The sequence below is a fragment of the Lynx rufus genome, unplaced genomic scaffold (assembly GCF_022079265.1).
Source record: "Lynx rufus isolate CCGP_SWC_20201006 ecotype Redwood Valley unplaced genomic scaffold, mLynRuf1.p SCAF_21, whole genome shotgun sequence".
NCBI classification, from domain to species: domain Eukaryota; kingdom Metazoa; phylum Chordata; class Mammalia; order Carnivora; family Felidae; genus Lynx; species Lynx rufus.
The window spans coordinates 3,743,134-3,756,575 of record NW_025814836.1 but is presented as its reverse complement, the minus strand read 5'-3'; the positions used below and the strand labels follow the sequence as shown (position 1 = coordinate 3,756,575).

The window sequence follows — 13,442 nt, the reverse complement described above, 5'->3', positions numbered from 1 at the left end:
ATGCTAATGCTACCTGCAGAAATGGCATCACTTTCACCAGGAGACCGCACTGTGATGGGCTGAGTTGTGTCCTCTCTCAAAATTCCTATGTTAGAGTCCTAATTCCCAACATCTCAGAATGTAGAGATGGATCTTGAGGTAATGAAGGTAAAATTGTCATAGGGTCAGCCCTAACCCAATCTCAACTAGTGTCCTTATAAGAAGAGTAGATTAGTGTACAGGCACAGAGGGAAGACCATGTGAAAACATACGGAGAAGATGGCCATCTACAAGCCAAGGAGAGAGGCCTCAGAAGAGACAAACCCTGTGACACCTTGATCTCAGACTTCCAGTCTCCAGAAATAAAAGACAAGAAATCTCTGTTATTTAAGCCACTCTGTCTATGGTACTTTGTTGTGGCATCTCCAGCAAATGAATACACACACATTTAAAACATGATCTACACAGAAATTGAAAATCACCTCAGGAAAAGCTTGAGCCATCGCTGCCTGAGGATTTCAGCTGGGAGACCCCCCCAACCCCCCACCTAGAGCTTGATGCTGAAACGTAAGCTGGTATGCGTGTATACTCACTAACTCCTGCAAACTGAAACTGAAATGAGCAGGAACCACCATGCAGTGCTGGGCCCCAAGGCCTCAGAACTGGGGTTTGAGGGCTGGAGTATCACAAAGCTGATACCAGGTCCCCCCTTCCTTCCTTCCAGCCCTGACATAAGTCTGCATTTCCTCCTCATTCCTCAGGAGGATTCCTCGTCAAGGCTCAGGACAGTGGGCAGTCTGAGCACTCATGCTAGGACGGCATGGCTAGCACCTGGCCCATGCTGTGTGGGGTCTCAGGCCCTGAAGTTTCAGGGAACTGGCACACCTAGGCTTGGCCACAGCAGCAAGGGGGTACTTCTTGGTGAGTGCCACCAACATGCCACCACCACAGGCCAGTATGTCCTTACTAGAGGAGAGGTATGCTCTCCTTACATGCTCTCGATAACCCAGGGACTTAGTTAATTCCATTCCCCCAATGTAGGCAGGTCAGCGAGCACAAGGTGGTGACCAACCATTGCCTTTACAAACTAACTTTTCAAACTGACCTACCTGTGTTGCTGTTCCAGTGTCAGAATTACCCAAGTCCATGAGTTAAAATTTTGATTCACAGAAATACTTTCAGTTGCTCATGATTTCTTCCAGACTTTCCTGTGGCTGTGGATTAGCCCAACTTGTCCCATATCAATTCCAACACTAAACACCAATAGTTGTAATGGTCTCTGGAGGTGGCCTTGGGTGGGCCTCACAACCAGGGACTGAGTCCCACCAGTCTGCCCCAAATCTGGCTCACCTCTCCCTCTGCCCCATGTTGGGCCAAGGGGCTGAGTCCTTCTGTGTCTCAGTTACTCATCTGTTACATGGGAGTAACAACAGCACTTTCCCTCACAGAGTCATCAAGAAAATTAGAAGAATCAATGTCATGTGAAGACTCAGAAGAAGGCCTAACACACAGTGAGCACTGAATGAGTACTAACTGGTACTATTACCCAGGATATGGGGGGTTGGGGAATCTCGTTATTCTTACCAGAAGAGTTACAAGCTTTCTGACACTGACACAGAACTCTCACCAATCCCAGGTTCTAGGTGGTGCCAGCCCCTGGATCTCTCATCAACAAGTGATTTACAAGCAGACTGTCACAAAGACCCCAGGCTCCCAAGGGTGCATGATGTGCAGGAATACTCGGAACAGGCAAGAGGGCTCCTGCCTTGCATATCCACGTGTCCCCAAGCCTCTGGACTTTAATACTTGAGATGAACACATCACATACCTCCAGTCTCAGCAACTGAACCCAGCCTTACATGCACAACCTTCCCCTGCCCTGCCCACTGTTAGTTTTGAAAGGCCAACACGCAGAATACCAGAGAAGGATTTCCATGGCCAACTCCAGCTTCACTGGGCCAAGGTGAAGACATAAACCTCACAAGTCTGTCCTCAACAAAACTTCCGGCCTCATGGTCAAGACACCAAACACTTGAAAAAGGCCGGATGAGCAATCCAACTGTTTGAAGTCTCATCCAAAATAAACCAAAATCCACAATTCTTTGAAGTTGGCCTTTTTTACCAACTGAACAAAAACACTCATTTTTGGACTATAGCAGGAACTACTGCTAAAAAGTGAGTCATTACAGGTGAGTGAGAACCAAGTTTTTCCCCCTTTCTCTCAAAGACACAAAAACCATATGAAGACATTTTTCTTTGGGTAAGTTGTGTGTGTGTGTGTGTGTGTGTGTGTGTGTGTGTGTGTGTGTGTATTATGTGACAAAGAATGATTTAAGCTTTGGCCCAATTCTTAACTTATAAAACCGCATGCAGATGTATCTAAGTGCTTACTGTCTGGAACTGAAGAGTAAGACTTTTGTCACTGGCAATGAAATGACACTCTTTTTAAAAATGCAGGGGGAGGACACCTGTGTGGCTCAGTCAGTTGAGCATCCGACTTTGGCTCAGGTCATGATCTCACTGTTTATGAGCTCAAGCCCCACATCAGGCTTGCTACTGTCAGTGCAAAGGCCCCTTTGGATACTCTATCCCTCCTTCTCTGCCCCTCCCCTGCTCATTCTCATTCTCATTCTCTCCCTCTCTTTCTCTCTCTCAAAAATAAATAAATAAATAAATAAATAAATAAATACATACATACATACATACATACACACATACATAAATACATAAATAAATAGGCAAGCAAACAAACATTTTTAAAAATAAAAAATAGGGGCTCCTGGGTGGCTCAGTTGGTTAAGTGTCCAACTTAGGCTCAGGTCATGATCTCATAGTTCATGGGTTCGAGCCGCACATCAGGCTCTGTGCTGACAGCTCAGAGCCTGGAGCCTGCTTCGGATTCTGTGTCTCCCTCTCCCTCTGTCCCTCCCCTGCTCAAGCTCTCTCTCTCTCTCTCTCTCTTGAAAATAAATATACTTTAAAAATTTTTTAGAAGTAAATAAAAGTGAAAGGGAGAGCATACAGCAACCTGACAGACATACTATTGAAAATAACTTCAGTGAAAACCAACGAATTAAAGAAGTTTGCTTGAGGTCTCATCTCAGCTCAGTTAAAATTCTGTTAAATGACATCTGTGGGTACCTTTCACAACATAGATTATTCATTAGAAATAGTTAAAAAGCCCTGAATTTATTTTATCACAGTTGAAACCCAATTTAGATGTTAGGAGACATGGCTTCATCCACATCCAAGTAGATAACAGTGTTTTATGAAGTATCGTTCTTGTTTAAGACATATTTTTATAAGGTGTCATTTATGTTAATATATATCATCATGAGAGTACAAATGTGTATACACATATCTCTGTGTATACATATGTATATATGGTGTGTCCCAATTGTGAAGAGGAGAAATTCTAGGAAGCACTAATACCAAAATGAGAACCAAAGTACTGCCTTTTCATTGGAGGAACACATGCAACAAAATTAGAATAGCTCACAGAATTCAAATGCTGTAGCAATCAGGGTGTGGTGACTAGTTTCATGTTGCGGAAATAGGGGTTTTCCTTTCATTGGAGGTTCTTTTCACAAAACAAGTGGAAGGGACATGACACCAGCTACACACACCCTATCAAGGAGCAAAGTATTCCCCAGTCCGCTGAGCAGAGAGTGAACTGTCCGGACACCCACCACCTAATGCTCACAGTGCACAGCAGGTGCTCCATAACCAGACTGACAATTCCAGATTCTCCAGGAATGTGCTTTTACAGATCAATCTGCTTCCAGAACATCATGTCTTAGTCCAGGAAACAGTATTTATTCTCTCTTCAAGGTAACAGAAAGTGATAACTCAAGACCTTTCACTTCGTTTTGCTTTCTTCTTTGAACACCCACAGCCATGCCTGCACATATACTCTCACACACATACACATGCCTATGCACACTCACACACTCACAAGTGTGCACACACGAACACACTCATCCGTTCTCATGCTTACACGTGTGCACACACACATATGCACACACTCTCACCCGTAAACATACACATCCATACCCACTTATGAGTGTTAACTGGATAGATCTCATAAATAAATTTCTAATTCAGAAACAGATACACACACATAGCTCAAACTCTTTGCAATTGCTGATGCAATTTAACAATTAGGAAAGCTAGAATTATCCTTTTGTTTTCAATGAAAATATAGTCAAAGAGAAAAATAGCATTTCACATCACATACCACCATAAATAGAACAAAAACCTACTAATGCTTTGGTTGTCTTTTCCCTGGAATAAACACATGACCACTTCCAACCACATAAAAATGTGAAGTTAAATGTATACAAAGAATGTTCAAGTTTCCAAGGGCACCTGGGTGGCTCAGTCAGTTAAGCGTCCAACTCTTGGTTTCAGCTCAGGTCGTGATCTCATGGTTTGTGGGATGGCACCATGCTTGGGATTCTCTTTCCCTCGCTGCCCCTCCCCTGCTCTCTCTCTCTCTCTCTCTCTCTCTCTCTAAATAAACAAAGATTAAAAAAAAAAAGTATGTTCAAGTTTCCATATGTAATAAGATTTTTTTGTATTAACATGTCAGGTTAGCCTAGTTTATCAACTTCATGGCATTTAGTTTTTCTCCTTAAGATCATAGTGCTTTACTCTCTAGGAGCAGGGATTTGCTAGACCACAGGTTCAAGGCAAAGTATCTGTGGCAAAGTCACTAGGATTAGAAACAAAGAAACAAAATCTTATTATATAGCCAAATTTATGTTCCCCATGAAGTATAAACAGCTGATATTATAAACTATGGTATATCTCAGATAATTATATTACTGACCTAACCAAATTACTTTGAATATCCATACTTGCTGGAATTGAAATTTTAGTCTAAATATGGCTGTGTTCTCAAAGTAGTCTTTCCTAATGGCTTTCCTGTTACATATTTACTATTCTTCAACTAAAGTATCTGGTTTAAGTTTGGGAATGAAAATGTCCCACAGTATAAATTATGAGCTTAGTGACTAATATGTAAAAGAAAACCATGAATCTTTTTGTAAAGACTTGATATTGACCTTTTCAATTAACACACCCAGCCAGCTGTCTTTGTTTTCCACTTAGATGATAGATTGTTTCCTCCTTCATTCCACAGCAATGCATGTAGCTAATTTAGTTACAGACTAACAACCTGAAAAGCTTAAGGAAAAACAGCTTTGGTACAAGATCTTGCAAACCATCCTTTTTCACCTCTGGTTTTCCTGTGGTAGAGATAATTTGGGAGGAAACAAACAAATATACAACATAATAATTTTGTCTCCTACATAATAACTTTGTCTCCTCCTACATAAAGTGATTTTCTCTAAGCTCCTTTAATTCTGTCAAGTAACTTGGGGGAGGCCTAACTCTCCCTTGTAAAGGAAACTCTGCCTAGAAGTGCCTGGCACTTAAGAATATTGCTGAGAATTTAGTAAAAGTATATATGCAAAACGGAGGTAAAGCCACATTATTGTGTTGGAATCAGTGCAGGTCTAGATATTAGGCACATCTTTTAGACTAGTGCTTCTCAGATTCCCCCCAGCCTAGGAAAGTTCCCATACTAGTTTCATTTTTTCTTCCTCATTGAGAGCAGTCAGCAGACACACATGCACATGCCCATGCACGTGCACATGCCCATGCACACACCCACACACATCTGGGAAGAGCTAGCTAGCAACTGCAGGCTTGTGATTTCAGCTCTTCCCAAAAGCCTCACAATCACTACTCCAAACAGCCTTAAGCAGATGGCCCTGTGGGTGTAGCCCGTATAATAACCCCACAGGTCTACCCAAGAGACAAACTGGAGGAACATTTTTTCTCAGTAAATTAACCAACACAGAAGTCATTCCCTGAAGGTTCCTCCCTGACACTGAAATAGCTCGTTCAGCAAGATCTCAGGTCTGTACTCTCCTGCTATCCTGGGGGAGGCCTGCCCTGCCTCACCCCATGCCCGTCCAAAATTCTAACACCCACCTGACATTACACGTCACTGTTTGTGCTTTTTCATTTACCCCTCAGCACAGATCACTATTTATACAGGTCACGTAAGCATCATGAGAGCGAAGAGGTTTGCCTCTTTTGATCAATACAATGCCTAGAACTGCATCTGAAGTACAGTAGGTGCTCAATAAATATTTGCTGAAAAGAATGAAAAATCACAAAATTTAGTCTCTAAAATATTTTTATATAAAATTATCAGGCTAAGGAACTCCCAATTCTGCAGAAATCACTGCAAATGTTATAGATGAACTAGAAATTTCTACCGGTATAGAGACTAAATGCATGCAGCCTCAAGGGCAGGGCTGCAGGTCAGAACAAGTGTGTGTCTGTAAGAGGGAGGGAGAGAGAAAGGCAGCATGCAAAGCGAAAACAGATGCCCAATGCAAAAGCAAAGGCCTGGATGCTGGAGAATCCCCCCATCCATGTCAACTCAGGAGGTGAGAGAACTGAGAACTGCCTCCCAGCTCTATGCTGATTCAGGGAGCCACAGCTGGTGTGTCTTAGAAGAATCTCTTGTATTCACATTTTCCATTTCTGTTCTATAAAAGGGTGTGATAATCATTATCTCACAAGGTTTATATTCTAAAATGTGTGAAGTGGTTTCTAAAATGTCTGTGCTACTACAAATGTGAGAAGCATGGTAAGGTCTGACACCAGGGGAGGCTGAACAAAGGTGAGTTGTTACCATGGGAGCTTCGTGTGAAACACTGGGGTTCTCTATTACTTCTGGGATAATGCCAATTTGGCTCCAACTTTTAAATTATATGTTTATTTTGAAGTCCCATTATCTGTTTCCTTTTGCCAGACACCAAATGGCTATGTTATTTAAGGTCCTGAGGTCATCACAAAGTGTCTTATCCTCAGATTCAAGGGTCTGGGCAGGCCATGCATGCTGACTTCCTGCTTCCAGTCCATGAATTCTGTACAATTTTGATACTGGGAGTCTGCTAGTAAACAAGCCTGACTCGTCTAGATATTGGTCCCATTGCCTTAAATCATTAGACCCAGTAGCACATGGACCATGTCCCTTTCTTTTTTTTTTTTTTTTTTTGTTTTGTTTTGTTTTGTTTTGTTTTCATTTTGTTTTGTTTTGTTTTGTTTTGGATTGGGCTTTTTTGCTCATGGACCAATCTAAGCTATTTATTTAAGACATCTCCTGCATAAGCAAAGGGATGGAAAATCAGTGTACTGGTCATCATTTGATACAAGTAAGGAAGGTGAGCTTAAGGGTCACATATGTGTGCACAGTCATGGTCCAAACCAGTTCTGTAGTTCCCCACTGGGTCAGTCGTACAGGTTTTCTTTATTCATCTATATAGCCCATTGGAAGTGGACTCACTTGAGAGTTACGGAATAGAGTATGATTAACATCTCCCCAGGGAAAGGGCTTGGACCTGATTCAGAGATGGGGGGTAGGCAATGAACTGAAGTCTCTCATGCTCTCCATGATGCGACATTAGAAGACATTCAGCGTGCTCACTCCCACATGGGAGAGAACTAAGAAGTAGGTGAGGGCCTTCCACATGCTAGCTGAGCCATCCTCCCCACTTGACATGGACCTCCTAGCTGTGCCCTGGACTGCCCTAGCATCCTGGAAACCCGGACCCAGCTGCCACTCCTGTTTTCGACCCAGAAAGCCTCAGTGCCACCCAAGTCCCTCTTTCTTAGCATCCTTCCCTAAGCAAACAATCACTTCATAAACGACTTCTAGAAATGAAGCTAAGTTTTTACCTTCTCGGTAGAGGGCGTTTGGAGGAACATTGCAGGAGAAGGGGGTGGGAATTCAGTTGGAGGGGTGTGTGGATTTGCTCTGCACTGCCCAGCCCCCCTCTAGGTTTCTCCAAAGCAAGGATCCTGCAGTGTAGTTTTTTTTTTTTTTTTCCAGGACTAGATCAGCCACATGCTTCCTCCAGCTTTCAGTTCAGGGTAACCAGAGACCCTAAAGGCATGGGCCCTGACCTCAGTGGGGGCTACTGCTCCCTCTACCCTTTCCCGGGCCCTCTGCCTGTGCAGGTCTGGGCTCTGCAGGGTTGGCTGTCTAGAGAGCCACCACTCAGCCTTTGTCCACTGCAGTTGCCAGAGCCACAAGCAGAAGATAGCATCCCTAGAGCCCAGCTCAGGCAGTGCCCAGTGGCCAGCAGCTGCCCCTGGTATCTCCCACATTCCCTGGCTTGGCCTTTCCTATGGATGGCTGACTTCTGGCTGGCACAGCCCCTCGCAAGCTTTTCTACCATCGTGTGAGTAATGGCTGTGCCCTCACGTGAAAATAAGACTCAACCTCGGGAGCCTCTTCCCTGGGCACTATCTCAGCCCCAGGGCCAGTGGCTGCTCTTTATGTCAGATACGTCCGTATATTCTTGCAAGTCTTTGTTCTTACTTTATTTACTTCACAACCCCCCACTGGAATTCTTAACATCAAACTTTCCCTGAGTCGTGGGTAATTTTTGCTTCCTCACCAGACCCTGACAGATACACAGAGTCCCTGCATGAACACTGAGGTCCTCTCACAGTTCTTTACCTCAGTTTTGCAAATTGCTTCTAATTTAAGTTTTGCTAGGGGCCACCATCATGAACTGGCCATTCATCAAACTGGCAACATATCACTCTCTATAGTTCTTCCCCTGTCTGAGGTACACTAGCTGACTCCATTCTATGAAAAAACCCACTTAAATACAGAGAACTAAAATGTTCTTGACATTGCAGCATTGTAGTCATAACCTTGGCTTTCCAACTGTCAGGCTTTTAATTTTTAAAAAAATGTTAGGGGCACCTGGGTGGCTCAGTTGGTTGAGTGTCCACTCTTGATTTCAGCTCAGGGCATGATCTCAAGGTTCATGGATTAGAGCCCTGTGTCGAGCTCTGTGCTGACAACATGGAACCTGCTTGGGATTCTCGCTCTCCTTCTCTCTCTGTCCCTCACCTTGCTCTCTCTCTCAAAATAAGTAAAAATAAACTTTAAAATTAAAACAAAATTAATTTTAGTTTAGTTGAATTAATTTTAATTCCAGTATAATTAACATATATGTTATATTAGTTTTCCAATTATCAGGCTTTTAAATGCCAGAGACTTCCTATCTTTATTCTCCATGGAGCAATTCTTATATTTCAGAATAATAATGTATCAATGGGAATTCAGCTACCAGAAAAAAATCTTTGGACATTTAGAGGGGAAGTTAAAAAAAAGAAAAAGTGAAAAAAGACTCCAATAATAGGGACAATGTGCATGTATACTGAAGAATTTGGGTGCTGATAAAGATTGCTTTGGTTGTTAATTTTGGCTATTTTGACTAAATTATGGCTCAACTCCATTTACTTCCTCAGGCATTCATTGGGCCTGAAGGAGGGTGATATAGGATGTGTCTATCTGTAGCCATCTTTGAATTTTAAACACCCAAACAGCTGAATTACATAAAGCACTTACAAGCAGCTGAATTATATTAAGCACTATCGAGCTATGAAGTGTTCTAGTTGTTATTTGGGAAAAAAGTGGGTGGAGGAGGCTTGTCAATATTACTGGGATTACAACAATTGAATAAAATTAGAAGACATGAAACATGGACGTTATTCTTGAGAGCTGACCAAGGAGATACACCTATGTGGCTTTCCCCATGCCACCACCACAAACATGTACAATCTGCTTGCCAGTTCTCAAATTTTCATCCATTAGAGATTCATGTGTATTCATTCATGTTACCGTCCTCTTCCGTGCACACTGGCCACACTGCCAGGAAGGTAACATTCTAGCTTGTGCAGCCACTGGCTCCCCATAAACCCATGCATGCTGAGATCACAAGAACTGAGCTGGCAATGCAGCCCCCATACTGATTTCAGGCTTAGTCCACACACTAATCTGTGCCCTGGAATTCTGGGCTCTAGTCTTGTAGACTGGGGTAGGCCTGATGGAGAAAGCCTGGAAGTAAGGTCAACCTTAGGAGAACACATAGGCACAGGGGCCGAGGGGCTAGTAGTGGAAGGTGAGCCCACATTTACTGCCAAACCCTGGAGCACAATAATGCAGATGCTGGAAATCTCCAGCACTGTGCCCCCAGAGGTCCCTAAATTCCACCAGTTCTCCTGATCTAGGATGATGACAGCACTCCATTTTTTAAAACTGCTATTTTTAGTATTTATGTCAGCTTTGTATCATTCCAGGAAATATTTGCGGCAGCTCACCAAAACAAAACAAAACAAAACACACCTGACACAAAAGAAGGCTTAAAGAAAAGTAAACGAGTAGTGACTATAATCCTGCACTGTATATTTGAAAGTTGCTAAGAAAGTAGATCTTAAAAGTTCTCATCACAGGAAAAAAAAATTGTAGCTGTATGCGGTGATGGATGTTAACTACACTTACTGTGGTGATCACTTCACAATATACTGAATCATAACACTGTATACTTGAAACTAATTATAATATTGTGTCAATTATTTCTCATTTAAAAAAAAGTAAATGAGGAAACATGTAGAAAGAAGTAAGGGCAGATGCTGGTAATGAAGTCCAAGTACACTCACTGTAGGCTGGAGGAGTGTGAGAAATTCCCACCAGCCAGGGCAAGGTGGGGAGCCCCAATGTATGGAATTCTATCTGGCCTTTTGAAAGTGTACAGAGGCGCCTTTGTTGTCACAGTGACCAAGAGTGAATTACATGTTCACTCGTGAGTGGGAGGCAAGGATGCCAGCCCCCAAATAAATCCTGCCCAATGAACACCCACCCAAAATACTGACAATGCTCAGGATGAGATCCATAAGCTGTAAAACAAGCCAACTGCTCAAGAGAAGCCTACCTTATCTTGATTCTAAGGCTGATTTCCCCGGGGGAGCTCATGGAGAGGTCTCAGTGACACAGAAGAAAATCCCCAAAGTATGACATTGACTGACACATGTTATGTGAGAAAGGACAGTGAACAGAAGGTTAGAAACCCCTGAAGGGTTTGAATTTTCTGGCCACAAGGCTGTTGGTGAATGTAGGCAGTCAGACCCGACTTCCCTTCCTACTTCTCATTTCCCATCAACTGTGCATTTTTGAGCTGTGGCTGAGGCTCTCTAAAGCAGAATTCAGATACAGAAAATCGGATGCCAAACTCACAAAACAGCCTTGAGGAGAAAATGTTTCAGAACTACACTCTCAGAATAGGGCATTACTTCTGCTGTGTTGCCATTTAGCAAACTAGAGCAACTACTGGATAAATGTCAACAGTCAGCTGGTCATAAACATTCTCTGCAACTTTAAATACTGTTTTGAGAAACTCAGAAGTACAGAGTGGAAATCAAGGTTATAAAAACTGGGTTCTGTTCCCCCCAGCCATAGGCCAGTCATGGGCTCAGGCAGGTCCTCTCAGGCCTTCAGTCCCACACCTATCTACTAGTAAAAGTGGCCTGGCCACTGGAGTTGGGGTATAGGGTGCAGATGCCCAGAGGGCAATGTGGGAGATACTGTGTGGGCGTGGTGCCAAGGGTGCCCTGGATGTATCCAGTCACTTACGAGCTCTGAGAAGCCGCGGACCACCTGCCGTCGCTTCAGGTTGGTCTCTCCATCCAGGTTGGCAGTCTCAATGTGGCACAGGCCATCTGGGTCACTGGAGGAGAGCAGGAGAATGTCTGCAGGGATGATCTCATTGCAGCGAAGACGCACAAAATCTCCCACACGGATTTCTTTCCAGAATCGGTTCACATACTGCTTTTCCTCCCTGATAAAGAGACTGTCATTAACAAAACTGGCAGGAGGCTGATCATTCCTGAATCTGTGTGATGGGCACATTTAACAAATATTTCTACTAAAAATTTCCATAAGGAAAGTGTTTAAAAAGGATACTCATTAATACCACATATACAGTGTGACTCCAGTTATGTGAAATATTCAGGATAGGCAAATCCATGGAGACAGAAGGTAGATTAGTGCTTACCAGCAACTAGGGGTAAGAGAAATGGGGAGAAACTGTTTATTGAGTACAGGTTTCCGTTTGATGAAAATGTTCTGGACTAGGTAGTGGTGATGGTTGCACATTATAAATGCACTAAATGCCACTGAATTATATACTTTAAAATGGTTAAAATGTCTACTTCTAGGTATACCCCGAAGAATTAATAGCAAGGACCCATATAGATAATTGTACATCTGTCTTCATAGAAGCATTAGTCACCATAGCCAAAAGGTGGAAACAACCCTAATGCTCAATGATGAATGAGTGGATAAGCAAAATGTGGTATATATTTAGACAAGGGAATATTATTCAGACATGAAAATGAAGTTACATGCTGTAACATGGATGACAGTTGAAGACATTATGCTAAGTAAAATAAGCCAGTCACAAAAGGACAAATATTATATGAATGCACTTTTATGAAGTGACTGCAACAGGCAAATTCACAGAGAGTAGATCCTCTCTACATCTCACTGTCCTGCTGTCTGCAGAACGGAGACAACAGTAGATGCATCCTCTCCACATCATTCAACACGAAGTGGACAGCATATGCCAATCACCCAGAACAATACCCAACACAGTCAGCTTTCAACTTCCAATAGTTACTATTAACAGATATTTAGATGAAAACATTGTAGATTTCTTCTTCAGATTTTTTTTTTTTACTCTGAAAATACAGGCCAATTAATCCTACAAAGGGCATTTTTAAGAGTTCCTTCATGGCAGTTTTGCGCACTTAATTTATAAAAATAAGTATAGAAACATGACTTTAGATCAACATGATATGCTATAAGGAAATCTCATCAAGAAATGCTCTGGGTGATACTGTTGGGGGGAGAAAAACATGAAAACACATTTCAGTGTAACCATCACCTTCTTACTGGTTCCTGCCCCATACAATGCCTCTCCCTTGCCTGAGTTCCCAGAAAGCCTGAATTCAGGCAGGAAGTCTGGATCTCAAGGTAGGCCGAGTCAGCCACATCTTATGGACTCCTCCACTTTGGGAGAAGTATTGAGGTTTTACACATCTATTTAATTCCACACTGTGGATTTGAGGAAACCTATGGAAAACTTCCAGGAGTTCACAGCTATCAGCTGCTCCATCCCTGTCCATTTTAAAGCCTCTGTTTTCTTGTTCTTCCAATTCAAGATCCACCAAACTGATTATGTACGAAGCATAGTTTGGCCACGTTAGGACCAACAGAGATAAATTAGATATAGCTCTGTCCTCAAAAATAATGCAAGGCAAGGCCAAACCACTGGATAGCAACCCTTGGGGACTGTATAATCAAGCCCCCAGTGTGAGCAAAACTATCCTTCCTAGGCCAACCCATCATTCCTTACAAGGCCAGGGTGTTCTTCAAGGCTGCTTAAATAGGTGTGATAAGGTTCCATCAGCCTCCAATCCGACATCAGCTGGCTCTAAGATAAGGCACAGAAGGGGCATTCAATCACCTGACCATCCTGCTGGCTCACTTCCAGTCTGACCTCTTCCCTGTGGACAGATAGCCTTGA

At 42.8% G+C, this 13,442-nt stretch overlaps 1 protein-coding gene across 1 annotated transcript in view; it reads right to left on the bottom strand.

Moving 5' to 3' along the window:
* ATP10A (ATPase phospholipid transporting 10A (putative)) overlaps positions 1 to 13,442 on the bottom strand; it is a 190,628-nt gene that overhangs the window by 91,333 nt on the left and 85,853 nt on the right. The window contains 1 exon segment of the mRNA XM_047086853.1: positions 11,489 to 11,693. Within this exon segment, the coding sequence (XP_046942809.1) occupies positions 11,489 to 11,693 (205 nt within the window).